General features: G+C 38.0%; 1 protein-coding gene across 3 annotated transcripts in view; it reads right to left on the reverse strand.

Moving 5' to 3' along the window:
- Window positions 1-24,636, reverse strand: part of RAD54B (RAD54 homolog B) — a 108,882-nt gene that overhangs the window by 77,185 nt on the left and 7,061 nt on the right. For all 3 annotated transcript variants that reach the window (XR_010159635.1, XM_001142757.7, XM_009455664.5), the window contains exons 2-3: window positions 24,000-24,150; window positions 14,857-15,025 (exon numbers count right to left, since the gene is read on the reverse strand). Coding sequence is in view for 2 of the 3 variants with exons in the window: in XM_001142757.7 (XP_001142757.1) it covers window positions 14,857-15,025; window positions 24,000-24,134 (304 nt within the window). In the remaining variant the exon portion in view is untranslated. The remainder of the gene's footprint in view (window positions 1-14,856; window positions 15,026-23,999; window positions 24,151-24,636) is intronic.

A 24,636-nucleotide genomic window follows, 5' to 3' on the forward strand; every position in this document is an offset into this window, starting at 1 on the left:
ATCCTGCATATGTACCCCTGAACTTGAAATAAAAGTTTAAGAAAAATAATAATAGTAATAACCCAAGGGAATAAAATGAAATTATCAAAAAAAAAAAAATCACTCCTTCGGCTACCCCGAGATGGATGCATAACTGACTCTTTCCTCTACTCCATCTTTTCAAATGTTTACCTTACCTTATGTAAAACACAGATTTACTGAGCACTAATTAGAGCCTCACAAAAATGTAACCATTTGTCTCACTGCCTCTCTTACCTTCCTTTGTCCTTCTGCTTACTCTTTATTCTTCAATACTGAGTTCCAGAAACCCTCTTTTGGAAAGCACAGGTAACAGATGCTCCTGTGACTTGTGTTTTTCCCAGGTGTATCCTTAAACTTTGGCTTAATAAACCTCTGATTGAGTCACATTTTTGGTTAATACACTGATTTGATCATTACACATTGTATGCATATATGAAAATATCACATGCACCCCCAAAATATGTACAACTATTATGTATCAATAAATAAAAATAAACTGTAAAAATAAAAAATATACAAGTTTACCAATTTTTTGAGTCTTCATTTACTTATGAAGGCTCCTGTATCATATAAAATTTATATTAAATTTTATGCTTATGAAATACAATAGAAAAATGGTTGTAGAATACAGATAACTTAATGAATAAAACACAAATGTCCAACATATAAAGAACTCAACTTCACAAGTAAACAGGGAGACACAAAAGATAACAGTAGGTTTTCCTCATTCAATTGGCAAAAGTTAAAAAGTTTAGTAACATGTGTTGAAGAAGTTGGGAAAATAAATTCTCTCATACACTAATGATGGCAGTCATTTTGGAAGGCAATTTGGCAGACCATATTAAAGTGTAATGCAAACACATTATGATCTAACAACTCCTGAGAAATACATGCATATGTTCACAAGACCACATGCATAAGGATGTTCACTGCAGAGGTTTTAATAGAAAAAAAAAAAAAAAAAAACTAAAACTAAAAACAACTATGATGTATTCATACCATGGTATACTTTGCAGCAATTAAAAAGAATAAGGTGGATCTACGTGTTCTAAAATGAAAACAAAAAACATCCAAGGCAAACTAATGAGAACTGTAAATAATTCTTGGCAAACAACTCCATCCAAATTCTTGCTCTAAGAGCCTTGACCAACTCTAGCAAAGCTTCTAGTAGCCTAGCCCACCTCCACTCAGCCCTGGAATACCCAGCCTCCTTTTGAGCTCCAGTCTGTCTGGAGAAGTTCAGGGCTATCAAAAGAAGCTCACTGTTTATTCTAGCCAACACCTGACTATAGGCCCCTGACCTTCCTTTCTTAGAGCACTAACTAAGAAGAGTTTACAATTGTAAATTCTTTCTCTGTCCCTTTGAGATGTGTATGTATCTCCTACAACTCAGCAGTGTCTTTCTCAAGAACCAGAAAGCCACTCCTTTGAAATGTAATCATCAGGAAGGTTCGGATCTCTGTGTCCCAGTCTCTGTGGAAGGACAGAATCCTAATTTTGATAACTGTCAGCTAGCAGGCACACCTGACCCACTCACATTTACAATGACCAACTATCTTAGCCTGGAGCTGCTATAACAAAGTATCATAAACTGGGTGGCTTATAAACAACACAGGTTTATTTCTCGTGGTTCTGGAAGCTAGGAAGTCCAAGATAAAAACACCAGCAGATTTGGTGTCTGGTAAGGGCCCATTTCCTGGTTCTTAGATGGTGCCATCTCAGTATGTCGTCACATGGTAGAAGGAACAAATGAGATCTCTTGAGCCTATTTTAAAGGGTACTAATCGCATTCATGAGGGCTCCACTCTCATACCTAATTACCTCCCAAAAGGCCCTACCTCCTAATATCACCACCTTGGGAATTAGGATTTCAACATATAAATGTGGGGGAAAAACAAACATTCAAACCACAGCACCAGCCCTTTGTAATTTTCACTTTCCTGACGCTACTTGAGCCCTCAGTTGCTCCCCTTCCGTACTCCCTCATTCTCCCTTTAAAAGGCCCAGTCATGACTGCACAAATCATGGAGCTCAGCTCTTTCCCCTATTGCCAGTGGTTACCGAATAAAATTTTTTACCACTTTAATGTGTCTTGATTTTTTTATTCACGAGTGTCAAAGTTGTAAGTAGATAAATACTGAATAACACCATTTATTTGAAGCACAGCACCCATAATAACAGCTGAGTTGTATCTGCAGTATTTTAGATAGTTTTATGAAAAGAATGTATTTAGGTACATTAATTTTTTTTTTTTTAAGAGACAGGGCCTCACTATGTTGCCCAGGCTGGTCTTGAACTCCTGGCCTCAAGCGATCCTCCCACCTCAGCCTCCCAAAGCTCTGGGATCACAGGCATGAACCACCACACTTAGGCTTAAGCACATTAATCTTAATGAATTGCATGAATTATTTTGAGGAAAACGTACTCATATTTGAAACTTTAGAACTCTTTTTTAAAATTAATGTAGATTGATGGATAAATATATAATAAAACACATATGGCAAAATTTTAATTGTAGACTTGAGATGGTAGGTTTATGGGTGTTCAACACAAAATTCTTTCAACATTTATGTAAGATTTTTTAAAGTATCATAATAAAATGTTCAAAAATTATCATTAAAAAGAAAACATAGCAAGTAGTGTATTTTAAACTCTTTAGCCATTAAAAATGTGCAAAGTTTGAACAAAGTTGAATTTCTAAAATAAAACTTAGATAAATTAGATATAATAGTAAAGAATAATTGTGGGGTAGGGGTGATTTTTTCCACAAACTCTTTTTAAGGCACAAAAAGTACAGTGATTACAGAAATTTTTTCTGTATTTTAGGAGGTAGTCCAAAAGAGTCAAGATAAGAATTATATGCCTTATTAATCTTTGTCTTGGCCCAGTTCTCTGGCAAACAGAGCCTGATTAAAATGCTGATGTTTCACTTGAGAGGTGCATACACAGGGCATCAAAGGTGAAGAGAAGGTAAACTGAGGCAAGAAAATATATAAAGCAAGGGAAAGTGCTGGCTACCATTTTACAACAAGCTATAAAAAAAAATAGTAGGTCACTTAACAAATGCATCCACTTGGTGTACTCTTTGTGGAATGTCTCCTGATAGACTGCAAAAAGAAACCATACCTCAGAGTAGTCCATGTGGAAAAAGAAATTTATCTGGCAAGTTCCCTCCTGTCTCCTATTTCCCACTGGTCAAAGTCCACCCTGAAGTACACTGCACTTCATTTTGTGTCATCTGGCCTTCACCGATGCTTAGGGTGCTACCTACAAGGATGTTGTGTGGCGTTATACCCAAGATTGGAAGTGGCAGGAGGAGCCAGACCCTCCTAGAGTATGGTTCATAAACTTAGCTAGATGGTGGCCACCAAGGCATAGGGCCCTCATTCCTCAGATGAAGCAACTGGTTAGCCTCCAGTGGCAGCAGAAAATTCTACGAGGCAGATGGTGCCAAGGGACTCTGAAGGGGCACATAAGATTATGTTTGATATAATCACAATGCAACATGACAGGAAGATAAGACTTAAAAAAAAAAAAAAATCTGCCACATAAAAATAGGGCAAAAACTAGGGTAAATCCAATCTCTGAGAGTTATTCTCAGTTACAGCATTTAAATATCTCACACTTCATCACTGTGCTTTGGTGGTGATATTCTGTGATGTTAAGCAGTCAAGACAATCAAAACCTAGGATTTAAGGACCTTGAAAACCCTCACAAAACCGAAGGAGTCAAATTATAAAATTTACTCCACCCATGCTACATGAATCACAGACCTACTCTATATAATCTAAATTTACATATATCTTCACAAAATAGCTCCCAGCTGTCTATTAAGGATCTCTGTTTGGCCAAGTCTTGTCCTTGGTGTAAAAATACGTTGAGCTAAAGGAGCCTCTCTGCCTCAGAAGCTGGCCTGCCCTTTAGATGAATTTTGTATACTGCAAACATTGCTAAGCTACTCTTATTTATTTTAGCCATTCTTTCACTTAATCATTTTATCAGTATAGTCAACATTATGTTTGCTGGTGGCGTCTCACAATATTCACTACACCACTCACTCATTGTGCTGCAGCCAGAAAACCTGGGTGAAACAACTCTCACTTCTAAGGAAGGAGATGAAAAGTATGTGCCTGCTTCGTACACTGAGGATTCTCAGAAACTGGTAAGGATTCCTCTTCACGATGGCAAACTAAGACTGGGATTAGAAAAACCCCTGGTCACAGGAAAGTGGTCAGCAACAGCACAAAGTTAGGAAATCTTATTTAGTAATTCTGAGTAGGAACCATCTGCCTGTCATGAGATAGATGAGAAAAAGCGTGTGGCCACAGTAGTTGCTGGGATCCATCATTTAACATGAGTGGAGCCAGTCTAAGAATGCAACCAATCCTGCAGATGACAGAGGGAATAAATAGAAAGAAACTGGGCTCATGACAGTATCCTTGAAACTGCTAGACCAGTCAGCCCTGAAGCCTGGAATTTCCAGTTATACATGCCAATAAAAACCTTCAGTTATATAAGCTAGTATTTTTATCGATACTTGAACCAAAAGCATATTAGCTGATATAAAAATATATTCTTTTTGGTTATTTTTTTCTTTCCCTTGTGTTTTCTTCTTTGCCTATGTTACCTTGCTCAAATTACCACTTCTCTGACATTTTGTTTTTAAATGAGGATTCAAATGAAAGACAAGATAGGAAGACAGTTCATTCTCCAAAAAGTAGAGGCTGAATGTCATTATTATTTCAACTATTCTATAGTTTTGGTTTTTTTTTTTTGTCTTTCCATTGAGCTATGATTGTACCACTGCACTCCACCCTGGGTGACCAAGCAAGATCCTGTCTCCTCCGCCCCACTCCCCCCACCAAAAAGAAACAGGAGATAACAAATGTTGGCAAGGGTGTGGAGAACAGGGAACCCTGTACACTGTTAGTGGGAATGAAGATTGGTGCAGCCATTATGGAGGTTCTTAAGGAAATTAAAAATAGAACTACCATATGACCCAGCAATCCCTCTTCTTGGCACACACCCAAAGGAGATGAAATCACCATCTCAAAAATCTGCACTCCCATGTTCGCTGCATCATGGGAGCACACACACATACACAAAATAGAATATCATTCAGCCTTAAAAAAGGAGACTCTGTCATTTGCCACAACATGGAAGGATGTGGATGACATTATGCTAAATGAATTAAGCCAGACACAGAAAGAAAAATACTGCATCTCACGTTATATGTGAAATGTTACTTAAAAAAAAAAAAAAAGGCCAAACATACAGAGATTAAAAATAAAACAGTGGTTACCAGAACAAAGAGGTGGGTTGGTGGGGGAGGAGGGAGAGGAAATCAGGAGATACGCGTCAGAGGATACAAGTAGTGGATATGTACAATGAACAAGTCTAGGGATCTAATATACAACATGAAGGCTATAGTTAATAAAATTGTATTAGGTACTTTGTTAAATAAGTAGATTTTAGGTGCTCTGGTCACACACAAAAAACTGTATATGTGATGAATAATATGTTAATTTGCTTCACTATATTACCATTTTACTCTCTCTATATATGTACATGTGTGCACATGCATATACATACACACATGCACGCACACACACACACATACACACATATATATCTCCCATAACATCATGTTGTAAACCTCAGGTATGCACAATAAAATTTATTTTTAAAATGTTTTAAATTGAGCTTTAATATTAGGTCTTATACCACACCCTTCCCCCCTGCCCCCCACCACACACACACACAGACAACCCTCTAGAACCCATGTAAATTAACTACTGCCCAATATCCATATCATCAGGTTGTTGCCTCTTCCCTTGAGTGACCCATCTAAAAAATAATGCTCTATACTCTGGCGGCCAGGTGCAGTGGCTCACGCCTGTAATCCCAGCACTTTGGGAGGCAGAGACGGGCGGACCACATGAGGTCGGGAGTTCAAGACCAGCTGGCCAACATGGTGAAACCCTGTTTCCACTAAAAAAATACAAAAATTAGTCAGGTGTGGTGGTGGGCACCTGTAATCCCAGCTACTCAGAAGCCTGAGGCAGGAGAATCACTTGAACCCAGGAGGTAGATGTTGCAGTGAGCCAAGATCACATCACTGCACTCCAGCCTGGGTGACAGAGTGAGACTCTGTCTCCAAAAAAAGAAAAAAAAAAGGAAATGCTCTATACTCTGGAGAGAATTTGATAACCCAACCTCCTAGAAATAGCCCTGGATAACGCCTCAGTAGTTTCAAACATCCTTCAGGATTATTTGGAAGGATGCATATGAGAGAGTCAATATTCAAATGACCAGGACCTTTTTTTAGTACCTTTAGGACCTTTTAGTACCTTTAGGACCTTTTTATTCACTTCCATCCAAGGCAGGAATTCAAAAGAACAGTCCCAGTGTATAGGTTTCCTCAAAAGCCCTTCTTAATCCTGACAACTAGGACAAGAACTAGAAGGCAAATTAGTTAGGGGAGAATTATCTTCAATGGTGTATTTTTGAAAGGAGAAAGGATACACCTATCATGTTTCCCCTTCTTCAGCAGACTGGACTACTGACTGTGTGGATCAGAAACAATGCTCATACGCCCAAAAATCATAAAACCTAATTTATTCCCTTACCCAAATCTTCATAAAAGAGCCCTAAAGGACAAAGGATGATCTCCTCAAAACTCAATTGTCTGTGGAGAATTTTCTATCGGGAAAAAGATATAGTGGCTCTGAATATTCAATATCTGATTCCTTGCAGTTATGTCTAGGTTGTTGTATAAGGAAGTAAAAGCCACTAGAAAAGAAAATAGATTCACCAATAAACTGGTCACAAATTTTTAAAAATCATTTTCCATTCAAATGTCCCTTAAACCTCAACCATAATATCAAAGTCTCTTTGAGACTGCATGACAATCAACTACAAAATGAAACAGCAAATTTTGCAAAAGGTTGACATGATAGGTACTTGGAAAGAGACTGACTTGAATATCAAAGAATTTTAGGCCCCTAGGAAAAGTTAAGCAATCCACAAATATTATGCAAAAACCCTTTTTATGATGGGGCTAAAAGAGTCATACATAAACCAAAGAAGTTTTATCATGTCATAGTTTCTGTGAGAAAAAGTATAACTAACTTCTATTCAAATAAGCACTTTTAATAAGGATATAAAATCTCAGCCAGGCTCGTGCCTGTAATCCCACAATTTGGGAGGCCAAGGTGGGCAAATCACTTGAAGCCAGGAGTTCGAGACGAACCTGGCCAACATGGCAAAACCCCATCTCTACTAAAAATACAAAAATTAGCTGAGTGTGGTGGTGGATGCTTGTAGTCCCAGCTACGTGGGAGGCTGAGGAACAAGAATTGCTTGAATCCAGAATGAGACTGTCTCAAAAAAAAAAAAAAAATTTACTATTAAATTTGGTCCCTTTTTGATAGACTGGTTAAACAGAAATTAATAGGTAAATATATTTAAGATAACAATAACCAAATTTTTCACTATGAAAGAAAGGGCTGCAAACTAAAATGAACCCTGGGGTACTATATTAGAATTGGAGGTATTGGTATGAGCTGATGGTTTTTAGTATTTATAGATAAATATAGATGTAATCATATATAGATTTTCGAGTTTTGACTGCTAGAAGAGCTAAAAGCAATAACACTGCAGTATCAATGAGTACACCTAGTGGTCAGTTTTTGGTTTTTAAATACACTTCTCCGCCAAAAAAGAACTAGGGCTCTTGAATGATTTCTAGAGCTGGGGCAGGAAAGATCTTATTGTGCCAGAAGCACAAAAACGCTCAAAAATTGATGGGGATTGTCAAACGGACACAGGAACCCTGGTAAAAGGATTCCCATTGGCCAAATCTGAGACAATCTGAGCATCATAATAAATGATAACAGATTATAACCCACTGAATAAAACAGACATTTATGAATCCATAAAAATTAATTAACAAATAAATGGGGGAGAAGGGAAAGCTCTTCCTTGCAACAGAATGCCAACTAATAAATATAGATGGAATGAGAAAACTAACATTTGGCAACAATTATAGTAATAAATTTCAAAGTAACTCTCCATAGATACTTACTAATTTCAAAGGTAAAAATAATTTTATGGTGAAGAAACCCTGCTGACACCAATTTATCCAAATAATCAAACTTATTATCACCAGTAATGGGATAAATTGACATCATGTGCCTTCTGATTGATATACTAAGAACTATTTCTGTGATATTTCTGCCAAAAATGTGTAAACTAAATCTAATTATAAGGAAATATCAAACAAACCCAAACTGATAAGCATTCAACAAATGATTGGCCTGTACTCCTTAAGTTAAAAAGTCACAAAATAGAAGCAAAGACTAAGAAAATGTTCCAGATTGAAGGCAACTAAAAGACATGATGACTAAATACAACACATATCCTGGTCTAGCAGGAAAAAAAAAAGTTTATTCATTTTTAAATTTGTTTCTGCCATAAAGGACCTTGTCTTAGTCCATTCAGGCCGCTATAACAAAATACCATAAACTGGGTAGCTTATAAACAACAGAAATGTATTTCCCACAGATCTAAAGGCTGGGAAGTCCAAGATTAAGAAACTGGCAGATTCAGTGTTTGGTAAGGGCCTCCTTTCTGGTTCATAGATGGCACTGTCTCCTGTGTCCTCACATGGTGAAAGAGGATTGGCAACTCTCTGGGGCCTGTTTCACGGAGGAATTAATCTCATTCATGAGGGCTTCACCCTCCTGGCCCAGTCACCTCCCAAAGCCCTCACCTCCTAATATTAATACCATCACATTAGTGCTTAGGTTTCTACATATGAATTTTGGAGAAACAGAAACATTCAGACCATAGCATTGTATCAGTGTTAATATCTCAATTTTGACTGTTGTACTTCTGTACTTTATCATATAGCAGCCTGTCCTTGTTTAGGAAATACATACTAAAGAATTTCAGGTGATGGAGCACCATGTCAGTATCTTATTCTCAACTAGTACTGAAACATTACACATATACATACAATACACACAAAAATGTTAAATTTGTGGAAGTTTTTTATACTATCCTTAATTTTTCTTTTTTCTTTTTTTGAGATAGAGTCTTGCTCTGTCACCCAGGCTGGAGTGCAATGGTGCTATCTCGGCTCACTGCAAGCTCCGCTCCTGGGTTCACACCATTATCCTGCCTCAGCCTCCAGAGTAGCTGGGAATACAGGCACCCACCACCACGCCCAGCTAATTTTTTGCATTTTTAGTAGATATGGGGTTTCACCGTGTTAGCCAGGATGGTCTCGATCTCCTGACCTCGTGATCCACCCATCTCGGCGTCCCAAAGTGCTGGGATTACAGGCCTGAGCCACCACACCCAGCCTACTATCCTTAATTTTTTCTGTAATTTTAAAATAATCTTTAACATCAAAAAGTTTAAATTGAAAGCACAACAAAATAACACTGTTTAACTTAGATTGTCAAATATCAAAAATATAAATATATACTTACATATAGATTGAGCATCACAATACATGATAAATGCATTCCTCATGCATTGCTGATGAGAGTATAAACCTGTACTAACCTCTGTAGAAGGCAATTTATCATTATCCATCAAAATGCTAAAGGCACATACCTTGTGACGAGTATCCTACTCCAAGGTATTTATGAATATAGTCTCCTATATGTATATATTATATAGATATTTATTGTAGCTCTATTTGTAATAACAAAAGATCCCAAACAAACTAAATATCCATTAAGACATTGGTTAAGTACATTTGGCACATCCACACAGTGGAATTAGTTTTAAAAATAAGATAGTTCTGGCCGGGCACAGCGGCTCACGTCTGTAATCCTAGCATTTTGGGAGGCTGAGGTGGGTGGATCACTTGAGGTCAGGAGTTCAAAACCAGCCTGGCCAACATGGTGAACCCGTCTCTACTAAAAATACAAAAAAATTAGCCGGGTGTGATGGTAGGTGCCATAATCCCAGCTACTCAGGAGGCTGAGGCAGAAGAATCACTTGAACCCAGAGACAGAGGTTGCAGTGAGCCGAGATCACGCCACTGCACTCCGGCCTGGGTGACAGAGCAAGACTCCGTCTCAAAAAAATAAATAAATAAATAAGGTAGTTCTAAATGCATTGACAAAAAGATTTCAGTGATATACTGTTGCAGTAAAAATGCAATGTATAGAACAAGGAAGCTAGTGAACAATTATTTAGATGGAGAAAAAATATATATGTATACAAATATGTTTCTAGAATACTTCAAAAAAGACATACAAAAAACTAGTAACTGGTTACCTCTGGGGAAGGGAAGTAGACAGCTATGTAACAGGGAAGGGAGACTTTTTACTATATTCTCTTTTTGTTTGTTTGTTTGAGATGGAGTTTTGCTCTTTTTTGTCCAGGCTGGAGTGCAATGGCACAATCTCGGCTCACTGCAACCTCCGCCTCCCGGGTTCAAGCAATTCTCTGGCCTCAGCCTCCCAAGTAGCTGGGATTACAGGTGTACACCACCACACCCAGCTAATTTTGTATTTTTAGTAGAGACAGGGCTTCACCATGTTGGCCAGGCTGGTCTTGAACTCCTGACCTCAGGTCATCCACCCGCCTCAGCCTCCCAAAGTGCTGGGATTACAGACGTGAGCCACCATGCCCGGCCAACTTTTTACTATACTCTTAACGTCTTCTGAGTTTTTTACCATGTGCATGCATTACCTTTTAAAAAAAAAAAAGTCACAAGGGATTACATATTGCATGATTCTCATTACATCGCATATCCAGAATAGGTAAATCCATAGAGACAGAAAGCAAATTAGTGGTTGCCAGGGGCTGGAAAGAGAGGAGAGAAAGAGAGTGACTATTTAATTGATCTGGGGTTTCTTTTTAGAGAAAAATGCTCTGGAACTAGATAGAACTGACAGTTGTACAACATTGTAAATATGCTAAATGCCACTTAATTGTATACTTTAAAATGATTAAAATGGTGAATTGTATGTTAAGTATATTTTATCACAATTAAAAAACAAACATTTATGAATACAAATAAAACCAATAAAATATTTTAAAATATATTAGTTTCATGATAGTAATATTTTGCTAAGATTAAACTGCTAATTACAATATAAATATGATACCAACAGATTTGACACACATCTTTTGTGTTTAACAAGCCTTTTATCCAATAGGGGATGAGATGGCTTAATTCATTCACCATCCCTATTTGAATATGGGAAACCTTCATTTGGCAAGAGTATACCACTTATACAGTTGTCTACTTGTTCTCATCTGCAGGCATAAAATCTTGTAATGGCACTCAATTATAAGACAGCTATCCAAAAGATCTAGCAAGAGCGTATACACTTTTATTCATATCATTTAAAAGAAAACACAAAAGTCTAACTTATCTGAGAATTTATAAACTCTTGAGAATATGCCCAACCATCTCCAAGGACCTAAGACCCACTTAAGAAACATTTAGCTAACTTCTCCACTGGGGAAAGATTTTTATCACTCCCCTGTTATACCTTTAATCTTCCACTCTTCACTACCTTTTTCCTCTCAGCCTACAACATACTACCTTAAAACAAAAACACAACAAAACTCTCTAGCCCCCTACCATTCCTCGAGATACTACTTCCTTCACTACCGAATTTATTTATTTACTTACAAACTTTATTTACATACTTACTCACATTCACTTCCTCCACTGGCCTATTTCCATTCATCACATATCCATTACAGCATGACTTTTGTTCCAAAACACTTGTGAAATTATTCTCTCAAATATTACCAGAGCCTGCAAACTATAATGTTCCAATAGCCTCTTTGTGGCTACTTGACTTCCCTGAAGCACTCTGAAGCCAAAGACAGCCAAGAGACTCAACTAGAGAAAACTGTAAGTTTCTCAGGATCTCTTCGTTCAGTCACAAAACATTTTTAAATCTATGTGGTTTGATTTAAAACCTTAACAAGAGAACGTTCCTGCCTTTGCATGTCACAGTTTTGTGAAGGAGATTCAGGTAAACAGATAACAGAAGATGGCATAGTCTCCTCTCACAGTTCTTCAGAATGAGAAAGAATCAGAAAGAATAAAAAAACTTTCTCTTTTTCTAAAGAAACTATATAGCTCTGAATATCCAAGAGATCTGGGGCTTCCTGTATTTATTTCTGAGACTCCTGTAACAAACTGGGTGGCTTTAAACAACAGAATTTATTCTCCCACAGTCTGGAAACCAGAAGTCCAAAATCAAGGTGGCAGCAGGGCCATGCTCTCTCTGAAGGTTCTAAGGGAGAATCTTTCTTTGCTTCTTTCTAGCCCCTGGTGGTTGCCAGCAATCATGGGTGGTTATTCCAATCTCTGCTTCCACCATCACATGGTCTTTTTCCGTCTGTGTTTCTATCTCTTTCTTCATAAGGACACCAGTCATTAAATTTAGGGTCTATCTTAATCCAGTATGACTTTATCTTGATTACATCTGCAAAGACCCTATTTCCAAATAAGTTCACATTCATAGGTACCAAGGCTTAGGACTTTAACATATATCTTTAGGAGACACAATTGAAGCCACTACATTTCCCCTCTCCCAGAATTTGGTTTTTGAAAGCCCAGGGTCAAAAGTACTGAACTGGATTGTTCATGAAAAGAAACACCTGTGGAGCTTGGATCAAAAAAGATAGAAGTGGGTCCTATGGCCATTCTACCACAACCCCCAAAGAAATCACATTCCCTAAGCTTTGGGGGAAGTCATTAGTGGTAGACCTACATCTCCATTCTCACACAAAGAATATTATCTGTAAACACGTAGTGTTATGAAGAAACTCAAAGTGTCCCGTGAATTCAAGAAAGTGAAAATGTACTTATCAGGGCTCTTTCAGTTGAAAGAAAAACCAAACTGAAACTAGCTTAGCAAAAATGACATTAACAATTAACTAAATATTATGAATTACTATTAATCCTGTTTGGTATAATAACAATGTGTGGTTATGCAGGAGAAAACATTTATTTCAAGAAATACATGCTTAAGTGGCTAGAGGTAAAGTGGCATGATATATGCAACTTATTTTCAAAAGGTTGAGGGGAGTGCATCTACATAGAGAAAAAGAGAGAAAGCACACAAATGAGGCAAAATGTTAGTAACTGGTGAGTTTAGGATGTTAATTGCATCATTCAACTCGAGAGTTTGTAGGCATATTTCAAAATAAAAAGGTGATGGGGAAAATGACATATATTATTTAACTGGGACATACAGATTTGTAGTTCATTTCAAGGTGGATTAGATCAAGAATGAAAAAGATGTGAAAGGGTGAGTGGATACTAAACAGGTCTCTCATCTCTATGCTTTTCTATATGCTACATCCCTCTCCAACATTCCACCATAGAGAACAAAACATTTCTCACAAAGCTCTTTTCCCCAATTTAACCTCTTTCTGAACAAGAAACAGGAGGGTATCAGGAGGTTGGCACAGGTTCTCCAGTCCACTGAATGTACTAATCAGAGAAAGGATTATGGGATTAGGAGTTGAGTAAGTTAACTCCCTCTTTATTTTATCTTAACTCTTAACTCCCTTCTCAAATTTAGCAGGGAAGAGAATGAGAAACTATGGTAGAATACAAATAAAGCCCAAGATTAGTAACATAAAAGGTATTATATTCCAGAGTCTAAATGTCATTTTCTGATGAAGAAATTAGAAAAGAACTGGGCATACATGGATCATTTTCTACCTCGGGCTTAAAGTAGAAAAGAAAATCTGGGAAAACAGAATAGTCACCTAACAAGGATGGAAGCAAGGAAGGAGGAAGTGGGGAAAATAGGGAGGAAAGAAGGGAGAGCAAGTCAGTAAGATAGAGCAGCAGCTAAACTGCCATGCCCAGAGCTGTTCCTAGGGATCTTTCTATACTGAATCAGTTCAAAAAGTCTTTCTCCACCTTGTTCTGACACCAGTCACAGCTTTTGAAAAGTTATGAGGAGCACATAAATGGCACCAAGATAATGGCCAGTTAGGTAAATACAGAATTCCTTTCTGTCCCAACAAGATACAAACCCATTCACAGGTAAAATTCATTAATCATCAGGAAGTCCAAGAACTTCCTTCAAAATGGTGAAGTGCTTAGGGCACTTTGTTGATTTGCACTGGTATCATAAGGATGGCAGTTACTATTCTGTAGCCCAACAGATGGGGCCAGCTGGCTGAATCTGTTCATTCAACCAAAACATGAATAAAATGTAATTTGGAAAAATACAGTCTAATGATGGCTTTCACAAGGCCAAATAAACATCTATGAACCATCTTAATTATTTTTTTTAGTTACCTAACAAATAGTGATCTCTTACATATACAAAAAGAACCATAATCATTATTTTAACTCAGTTCAACAATAGAGGGATGGAGCATTTGTTAAATGCTTGGTTTTCATGCAAGTATGTATCGTAATAATTCAACTCTGATTTGAAGTACTCCAGACTCTAATGAATTAACAAGTAACTAATTTCAAGTTCAACTCTCCAATTTTTGTCCTATTAACATGCTTTTTAGAAAAAAATGTATAAATCCTATCTTTAAACACAATCTTGGTTCTTCAGGAAAAGATCACATTTGACCAAGTTTATAATAAACAGTCTTAAGCATACATCTACTATAAAGCACACTTTAATCACACAGTTATTAATCCAATCACTAAAGATAAATTATGACAACAAAAAACCTGAACTACCAACAATGTAGTGGTATTACATCAACAATTTTCTAATATAACATATTCATTCTTAAATCATCATTTAAAGAATACTGTAATACTATTGGTCAAGCATAAACCTTATCAATAAAAAGCAGTCTTACCTGTATGAGGTGGATCTAATGTTGCCAGTGTAGGTGCTTCAAAACAATATTTTCCACTGCAATTATCTCTGTAATTGATTTCTCTAGTACTTTCGTCACTAGGCAGATTTAAACTGCATATTCTAAGATCATTTTGTGATGGGAGAAAGGTGTTATTAATTGCAACACCCTAAAAGAAACAAATATATATTTAAATCAGAAATCAAACCTAATTTTCTGTATTTTCTGTATTTTTACATAAAAGATTCTAATTTAAAACATGATATACCGGTTATATATATAAACTAGAACTAGATATTTAAAAATAAATTAATATCTGCCGGGCATGGTGGCTCATGCCTGTAATCCCAACACTTTGGGAGGCCGAGGCGGGTGAATCACTTGAGGTCAGGAGTTTGAGACCAGCCTGGCCAACATGGTGAAACACTGTCTCTACTAAAAATATAAAAATTAGCCTGGCGTGGTAGCAAGTGCCTGTTATCCCAGCTACTTGGGAGATTGAGGCAGGAGAATCGCTTGAACTCAGGAGGCGGAGGTTGCAGTGAGCCAAGATTGTACCACTGCATTCCAGCCTGGGCAACAGAGCGAGACTCCATCTAAAAAAAAAAAATTAACTAATTAATTAAAATCTAATTTTTATTGCTTGTTTTTAGAACTATTTTAAATTATGCTACTAAAACTGAACGATATGACAGAATGAAAAATTATGCTTATAATTATAGTGTATTTTAAACATATCAGAAGTTTTTAAACAAATCATAACATGCCATTCTCATAATAAAATGCTCTTTTTCTTGTTAAATTTCTCAATACTAAAATCAGTACTTAAATATTTTTAGGTGAGATAATGGTAATCTCACTATGTTGGGTTTTTTTAACAAGCCCCCACCTCTTTTTTTAAGAGATGGGGTCTTGGTCTGGTACCCAGGCTGAAGAGTGCAGTGTCACGACCATAGCTCATTGCAGCCTTCAACTCCTGGGCCCAAGGGATCCTCCCACCTCAGCCTCCCTAGTAGCTGGAACTACAAGCATGTGCCACCATACCCAGCTAATGTTTTTTTTTCTGTAGAGATGGGGTCTCACTATGTTGCCCAGGCTGGTCTGAACTCCTGGCCTCAAGCAATCTTCCTGCCTAGGCCTCCCAAAGTGCTAAGATTACAGGGGTGAGCCACCATACCCGGCCTTAAAAAGCTCTTATATTTTAGAGACATATTCTAAAAATTTACAAATGAAAGCATATTCCTGGAATTTGCATCAAAATAAGAAGGGAGGGACTCGAGCTGGAGTGGAAAACTAAAGATGAAACAAGAGGCCGGGCGCAGTGGCTCACGCCTGTAATCCCAGAACTTTGGGAGGCCAAGGCAGGCGGATCACTTGAGGTCAGGAGTTCAAGACCAGCCTGGCCAACATCGTGAAACCCCGTCTCTACTGAAAAAACAAAAATTAGCCAGACACGGTGGTGCACGCCTGTAATCCCAGCTGCTCGGGAGGCTGAGGCAGGAGAATTGCTTGAACCTAGGAGGCAGAGGTTGCAGTGAGCCAAGAATGCACCAGTGTACTCCAGCCTGGGCGACAGAACAAGACCCTGTCTCAAAAAAATAAAAAATTAGGCCGGGCGCAGTGGCTCACACCTGTAATCCCAGCACTTTGGGAGGCCGAGGCAGGCAGATCTCGAGGTCAGGAGATCGAGACCAACCTGGCTAACACGGTGAAACCCGGTCTCTACTAAAAATACAAAAAATAAGCTGGGCATGGTGGCGGGTGCCTGTAGTCCCTGCTACTCTGGAGGCTGAGGCAGGAGAACGGCATGAACCTGGGAGGCAGAGATTGCAGTGAGCCAAGATTGCGCCACTGCACTGCAGCCTGGGCAACAGAGCGAGACTCCGTCTCAAAAAAAAAAGATGAAACAAGATCAGTCATGGCCAGGCATGGTGGCTCACACCTGTAATCCCAGCACTTTGGGAGGCCAAGGCAAGCAGAGTCCTTGACCTCAGGAGTTTGAGACCAGCCTGGGCAACATAGTGAAACTCAGTCTCTACAAAAAATACAAAAATTAGCCAGGCACAGTGGTGTGTTCCAATAGTCCCAGATACTTCGAACGCTGAGGTGGGAGGATGGCTTGAGGCCAGGAGGCCAAGGTTGCAGCAAGCTGAGATCACACCACTGTACTCCAGCCTGGGCAACAGAGCCAGACCCTGCCTCAAAAAATAAAAATAAAAAAAAGATCAGTCATACATTTTCAATTGTTGAAGTTAGGTAATATGGACAAGGAAGTTCATTATGTGCTATTTTCTCTTTTTTTTGTATATGTATGGGTTTTCTATTGCTGCTCTCTCAAATTACCAGAAATTTGGTGGCATTGAACAACACAAATTTATCATTTTATAGTTTCGCAAGTTAGAACTCAGACTTAGGTCTTACTGCGTTAAAATCAAAGTTATCACCAGGGCTGAGTTCCTTTCTGGATGCTCCAGGAGAGAATATATTTCCTTGTCTTTTCAAAATTCTAGAAGCCAAACAAATTCTTTGGCTTAGCCCTCTTCCTCCATATTCAAAGTCAACTATGTTACATCTCTCTGCCCCTGCTTCCCTAATCACCATCTCTTTCTCTGATCCTCTTCCCTCTCTCTCTTCCACTGCTAAGGACACTTATAATTATAATGGGCCCACTCAGATCATCCAGGGTAACCTCCCCATCTCAAGGTCCTTAACATTAATCACGTCAGCAAAGTCTCTTTTGCCATGTAAGGTAACACAGATTCCAGTGATTAGGACATGAACATGTTTAAAGGGCCATTTTTTCTGTCTACCACAGTAGTAAATGGTTGAATTTTTTTAAAATAGAAACTCACAATAAGAGGCAAAGTTGTCATGTTATTATAAATACTCTTTTTTTTTTTTTTTTTTTTTTTGAGACGGAGTTTTGCTCTTGTGGCCCAGGCTGGAGTGCAATGGCGCAATCTCGGCTCACTGCAACCTCCGCCTCCCAGGTTCAAGCAATTCTCCTGCCTCAGCCTCCCGAGTAGCTGAGATTACAGGCATGCACCACCACGCCCGGCTAATTTTGTATTTTTAGTAGAGACGGGGTTTCTCCATGTTGAGGCTGGTCTCAAACTCCTGACCTCAGGTGATCCGCCTGCCTCAGCTTCCCAAAGTGCTGGGATTACAGGCGTGAGCCACCACACCCGGCCATAAATACTCATCTTAATAAATTTCATGGTTAGTAAATAAACTTTCCAAAAAAAAACCTGATAAATTTTTTTATATTTTTTATATCTGATCAGATATTAAAGTAAGTCAACTAATGAAGGTCACAAATTTTCTTTTTTGCAACATTTTATTTTCATATAATTTCAAATTCATGGTAACATTCCAAAAATAGTATTCCTATATACCTTTACCCATATTAACCATTGGTTTACATTTTCTTCCATTTCCCTCTCCTCCTTTGCTCTGTGTATGTGTGTACACACACACGTGAGAGTAAACTGCAGACACTATGCTCCTTCGCCTCTAAATACTTCAAGGTGTGTTTCCAAAGACTCTCTTCCATAATCACAGTAAAATTATCAAAATTGATTATTTAACACTGGTATAATACCAGTATCTAATCCACAGTCTATATTCAAATTTGGTCACTTATCGCAATAATGTCTGTTATAGATTTTTCCCCAAATCAGGATCCAATCCTAGATCACACATTACATCTAGTCAGTATGTTCCTTTAGTTTCCTTCAATCTCTAACTTCATTCATCGTTTCTGGTCTTGAAATTTCAAATTTTCAAAATAAGGCCAGTTATTTTGCTGAATATCCCTCAATCTGGATTTGTCTGATGTTTCCCTATGATTAGTTTCAGATTGTGAATTTGGGGCAAGAATACAACAGTTCATCATATTAGGAGGCACATAATATCGGTTAGTTCCATTACTAGAGGTATTAACTTTGATCACTGATTAAGGTGGTGTCTGCCAAAGTATTTTTCCCTTTGTAATTTTTTTAAGTATGTTGTGAGGAGATACTTGAGTATATTCAAATATCCTATTTCCTCATTGAACATTTACCCACTAGTTTTGGCATCCATTGAGACTCTCTAACACCATCATTACTTCTACTTCTATGCTTTAGCATTCCACTGTAAGGAAGAGTTTAATCTTCATTTATTTATTTATTCATTTATTTACATATATTAGTATAGATTCTGACTCCTGTATTATTCAATGGGCTATAATCCATTAGTATATTTCTTTTGATGTTCAATTTGTCCCAGATTTTGTATTTATCAGACCAATCAAGTAAAAACCACTGAAGTCACCAAAGCAATGCTTTCTCACTATAGGTTAATTCCATCTAAGATAAGAAATAGTTTAAAAACAAGAAGTTAATGTAACAGACAAAGTAAAAAGATGGCAGAGTTGACTGCTAAGCCTAATACTTTTAGGCTTCTCATGTTACCTTGCTTAAAATTGCTGTATAATTTCAAAAATGCCCCACTTCAGTTTTAAAAAGTAAAATAACTATTTAATTTATTTATAGAATTAAAAGAAAAAAATAGTAAATCTGTGTTTTTGCCTAGAATTAGTCCTTAGACATTACATCAAAAAACAAATCTTGGCCAGGCGTGGTGGCTCACACCTGTAATCCCAACATTTTGGGACACCAAGGCAGGCGGATAACCTGAGATCAGGAATTCATGACCAGCCTGGCCAACATGGTAAAACCCCAACTCTACTGAAAATACAAAAATTAGCTAGGCGTGGCGGCAGGCACCTTTAGTCCCAGCTACTCCAGAGGATAAGACAGGAGAATTGCTTGAACCCAGGAGGCAGAGGTTGCAGTGAGCCAGGATTGTGCCACTGTACTCCAGCATGGGTGACAGAGCAAGACTCCATTTCAAAAACAAACAAACAAACAAACAAACAAATAAATAAATAAATAATAAATATTGGTTGGACACAGTGGCTCACTCTAGCCTGAGCGACAGAGCAAGACTTCCCCTTAAAAAAAAAAAAAAAAAAAGACAGTTCTCCAAAGAGATACACAAATGGGTAATAAGCACACATAAAAGTGCTCCATATCAGCTATCAGAGAAATGCAAAGCAAAACCACAATGAGGTACTACTTTACCCACTAGTATGGCCACAATCAAAAAGATAATAAGTGTTGGTAGGGATATGGAAAAATTAAAACCTTCATACATTGATGGTAAGAATGAAAATGGTGCAGTCAGCTTGGAAAAGAGTCTGTCAGTTCATTTAGAGGTTAAACATAGAATTATCATATGATCCAGAAATTCTACTCCTAGGAATACACTCAAGAGAAATGAAAACATGGCCAAGTATGGTGGCTCACATCTGTAATTCCAACACTTTGGGAGGCTGAGGAGAGGACTGCTTGAGCTCAGGACTTAGAGACCAGCCTGGGCAACATAGGCAGACCCCATCTCTATAAAAAATTTAAAAATTAGCCTATGAAATTTAAAATTTAAAAATCTCTATAAAAAAATTTTAAAATGATGGCACATGCCTGTGGTCCCAGCTACTTAGGAGATGGAGGTGGGAGGATCACTTGAGCCTAGTAGGTGGAGGCTGCAGTGAGCCATGATGGTGCCATCATCAAGACCCTATCTCAAAAAAAAAAAAAAAAAAGAAAAGAAAGAAAGAAAAAAAGAGAGAAACGAAAACACATATCCACACAAAAATTTGTACACAAACGTTCATGAGTATTACTCATAATTGCTAAAAAGTGGAAACAACCCAAATGACCATTAACTAATGAATAGATAAATAAATTGTGGTATATTAAAACAACAGATTATTCAGTGTGGTAGGCAGAATAACGGCTCCCAAAGATTTCCACACCCTAATCCCCAGAATCTGTGAATGTATTGTTATGTGGTAAAAAGGACTTTGCAGATGTGATTAAGGACCAGGACCTTGAAAGGGAGAGATGATCCTGGATTACCCAGGTGGGCCTAACCTAATCAAATGAGTTCTAGCTGCAGAAAACCAAAGAGAAGGAAACATGAGAACTCAAACGTGCTTCCCTGGCTGTGAAGACGGAAGAAGAGGGCCATGAGCCAAGGAATGTGGTGACCTGTAGAAGCTGGAAAAAGCCAGGGAACGGATTTCCCCTAAAATCTCCAGAAATGAATATAGCCTTACCAACACCTTGATCTTAGATCTGTGTTGAACTTTTAACCTACAGAACTATAAGATAATTCATTTGTGTTGTTTTAAGCCATTAGATTTGTGGTAATTTGTTTCAGCAGCAAGAGAAAACTGATATTTCAGCAATAAGAAATAAATTCCTGATAAAAAGATTCTTTTTGCTGTCATGAAAATGTTCTAAAATTGATTATGGAGATGGCTGCACAATTCTGTGAATATAATAAAAACCACGGAGTTGTAGTAAGTGGACTGTATGGTATTTAAATTATATCTGTATTAGTTTGCATTGCTATAAAGGAATACCTGAGACAGGTAATTTATAAAGAAAAGAGGTTTATTTTGGCTCACAGTTCTGCAGGCTGTATAGGAAGCATGGTGCCAGCTTCTGTTTCTGATGAGGGCCTCCAGAAGCTTATAATTAGGGCAGAAGGTAAAGGGGGAAACTGCATCTCAATCACAAGAGGGAGAGCAAAAGAGGGAGGGGGGAGATGCCGCACTCTTTTTAAACAACCAGATATCATGTGGACTCAGAGCGAAAACTCACTCATTACCATGAAAACAGCACCAAGCCATTCATGAAGGATCCAACCCTCATGACCCAAATATCTCCCATTAGGCCAACCTCAAACACTGGAGGTCACACTTCAACATGAGATTCTGAAGGGACAAATATCCAAACTCTATCAATACCTAAATAAAGCTGTATTTTAAAAAGGAAAGAAAGAAAGAAACCTTATTAAGAAAACAAAAGCCTATGTTTTCTCCTTACAGTGTGCCAGAATTTTTACATTGGTAAGTGCTAAAAAATCTACTTGGGAAAGAAATATAGGATAAAACAAACACATACAGACCAAAAAAAGCAGAGTCAAAAATTAGAAGGTTTTTTCAGCAAAAAAAGACACCATTAAAAACCAGGCAAAGACCTTAAATAGACATTTTTCCAAAGATATATAAATGGCCAATAAGCACATGAAAAGATGCTCAGCATCGCTAGTCATTAAGGAAATACAAATCAGAACCACAGTGAAATACCACTTCACAACTACTGAGATGCCAATAATAAAAAAATTTTTTAAATGGAAAATAACAAGTGTTCCTGAGGATGTAGATACTACAACCATCACACATTCCTGATGAAGATGTAAAATGGTACAGCTATGAAAAACAGTTTGACGGTTCCTCAGAAAGCTAAACACAGAATTACCATATTACCCAGCAAATCCATTTCTAGTTATAATCCAAAAGAATTAAAACAGGAACACAAACAGAAACTTGGATGCCAATGTTCATAGCAGCATTATTCGCCATAGCAAAAAGGTGGAAACTGCCCAAGCATGCATCAAATAGATGAATGGATGGATAAACATAATGTGGTAAAACCATATAATGATTATTCAACCATACAAAAAAATTAAGTTCTGATACACGCTACAACATGGATGAACCTTGAAAACATTATGCTAAGGGAAATAAGCCAGACACAAAAGGACAAATATTGTATGATTCCACTTCCATGAGGTACCTAGGGCAGTCAGATTTATACAGACAAAAAGTAGAATAGTGGTTATCAGGAGCTGAGTGGAGAGAATGGGGAGTTAATGTTTAATGGGTACAGAGTTTCTGTTTGGGGTAATGAAAAAGTTTTGGAAACAGATTGTGGTGATGGTTGCACAACAGTGTGAAAGTCATTAATGCCACTTAATTGTACACTTAAAAATGGTAATGTGGCAAATTTTATGTTACATATGCTTAACCACAATAAAAAGAAGAGGGAAAAATTAATAGACTTTAATCCCTATAACATAAAAGGATCAGGGAATTGCAGAGTAGTAGGTAGTGTGAATTCTCCATTTTATATGCCTTCTTTATACTTTATATACCTTTCATATATACTAACGCCTTTGATCTTAGACCTAAGACCAAAACAATCCTTTTTCTTAATAGTAAATGAGACACATTAAGACTGCTTCCAGTATTCACTTTTTTTGGGGGGGGGGGGACGGAGTGTTGCTCTGTCACCCAGGCTGGAGTGCAGTGGCATGATCTCAGCTCACTATAACCTCCACCTCCCAGGTTCCAGCAATTCTCCTGCCTCTGTCTCCGGAGTAGCTGGGATTATAGGCACGTGCCACCATGCCCGGCTAGTTTTTGTATTTTTAGTAGAGACGGAGTTTCACCATGTTAACCAGGCTGGTCTCAACTCCTGACCTCAAGTGATCTGCCCGTCTCGGCCTCCCAACGTGCTGGGATTACAGGCGTGAGCCACTGCACCCAGCCAGTATTCACTTTTTACAGATAAAAGTGAGAACAAATGTTTGGAATAGTGACACAAATCATTATGTATTTTTTCCTCTTTAAATGACCTTAAAGAAGTTTTCACTTATTTATGTGGTAACTTTAAAAAGAACACTGATTAGAATCTCCACCCCTTCCCTCAAAGAGGTACTTACTTATCATTACCAAAAGTTTATTTTATAGACTCAAGTACACGTTATTCCATTGATTGATTGAATGAGACAGGGTCTTGCTGTGTTGCCCAGGCTGGATGGAGTGCAGTGGCACAATCACAGCTCACTGCAGCTTTGACCTCCCAGGCTCAAGTCATCCTCCCACCTCAGCCTCCCGAGTAGCTGATACTCCAGGTGCACACCACCACACCCCGCTAAATTTTTATTTTTTGTAGAGACAGGGTCTCACTATGTTACCCAGGCAGGTCTTGACGTCCTTAGCTCAAGTGATCCTCCCGCCTCTGCCTCCCAAGGTGCTGGGATTATAGGCATGAGCCACTGTGCCCAGCCTGTTATTCCTTTTAAAAAAAATTATGTAATCTTCATTTCCAAGGTTTTTAGAAGATGTTTTCAGAGATACTGAAAATTCCTACAGGCAGAAAATACTGTTAACTCTTTAAATGGCATTTTCTTAAACATACATGCTTCTCTATATTATCTATATCATGAGTCCTTTTTTTCCTTACCTCAAATAATTTTATATCTGGATTCAGTTTTGTAATCTCTTCATTCAGACCTGGATTACTTCTTCCTGGAGGTATAAATTTTGGTTTTTTGAAGGAATTCCCCTGCAACTGACTTGGTGCTGCAGATCGTCTCATATTCAGCAGCAGTGACCTGAAAAATACCCAAAACAGTTAACTATCCACGAATCTAATTACAATCACCCCCAAATATAAAAATAGCTCAAAACTACAACTAAGATGGAACAGGAACCCCTCTTACGGGCCTGCCTGGCCCACCAAGCATAGAAACAAAGGAAAATCTTCAGTTCCTTCAAAGGAAATTCCAGGCACTTAGCTAGCCCTGAGAAGTACATGAGCAATATGATTAGCAAGAAGGTAATAGCTTAAAATAATGGTGAGGGAAGTTAGATTGACAAAATGTTTGGTTCCCTCTAGAAACTAAAGGTAACATCTTAACATATGTCCTTGAGTTGTTTTTCAGAAATCCAGACCGCCACCAAATGGAAAATACTGTCTACTGGCACACAGACCTCAGATTAGGGGAAACAGGACTGAACTCTAACTGCTATTATTCTTTGATCTGAATTTCTTCTTCAGAGGCCTGGAGGAAGTCATACCCACAGGCCAGAGCTCAACA

The sequence above is a fragment of the Pan troglodytes genome, chromosome 7 (genome assembly GCF_028858775.2).
Source record: "Pan troglodytes isolate AG18354 chromosome 7, NHGRI_mPanTro3-v2.0_pri, whole genome shotgun sequence".
Lineage (NCBI taxonomy): Eukaryota > Metazoa > Chordata > Mammalia > Primates > Hominidae > Pan > Pan troglodytes.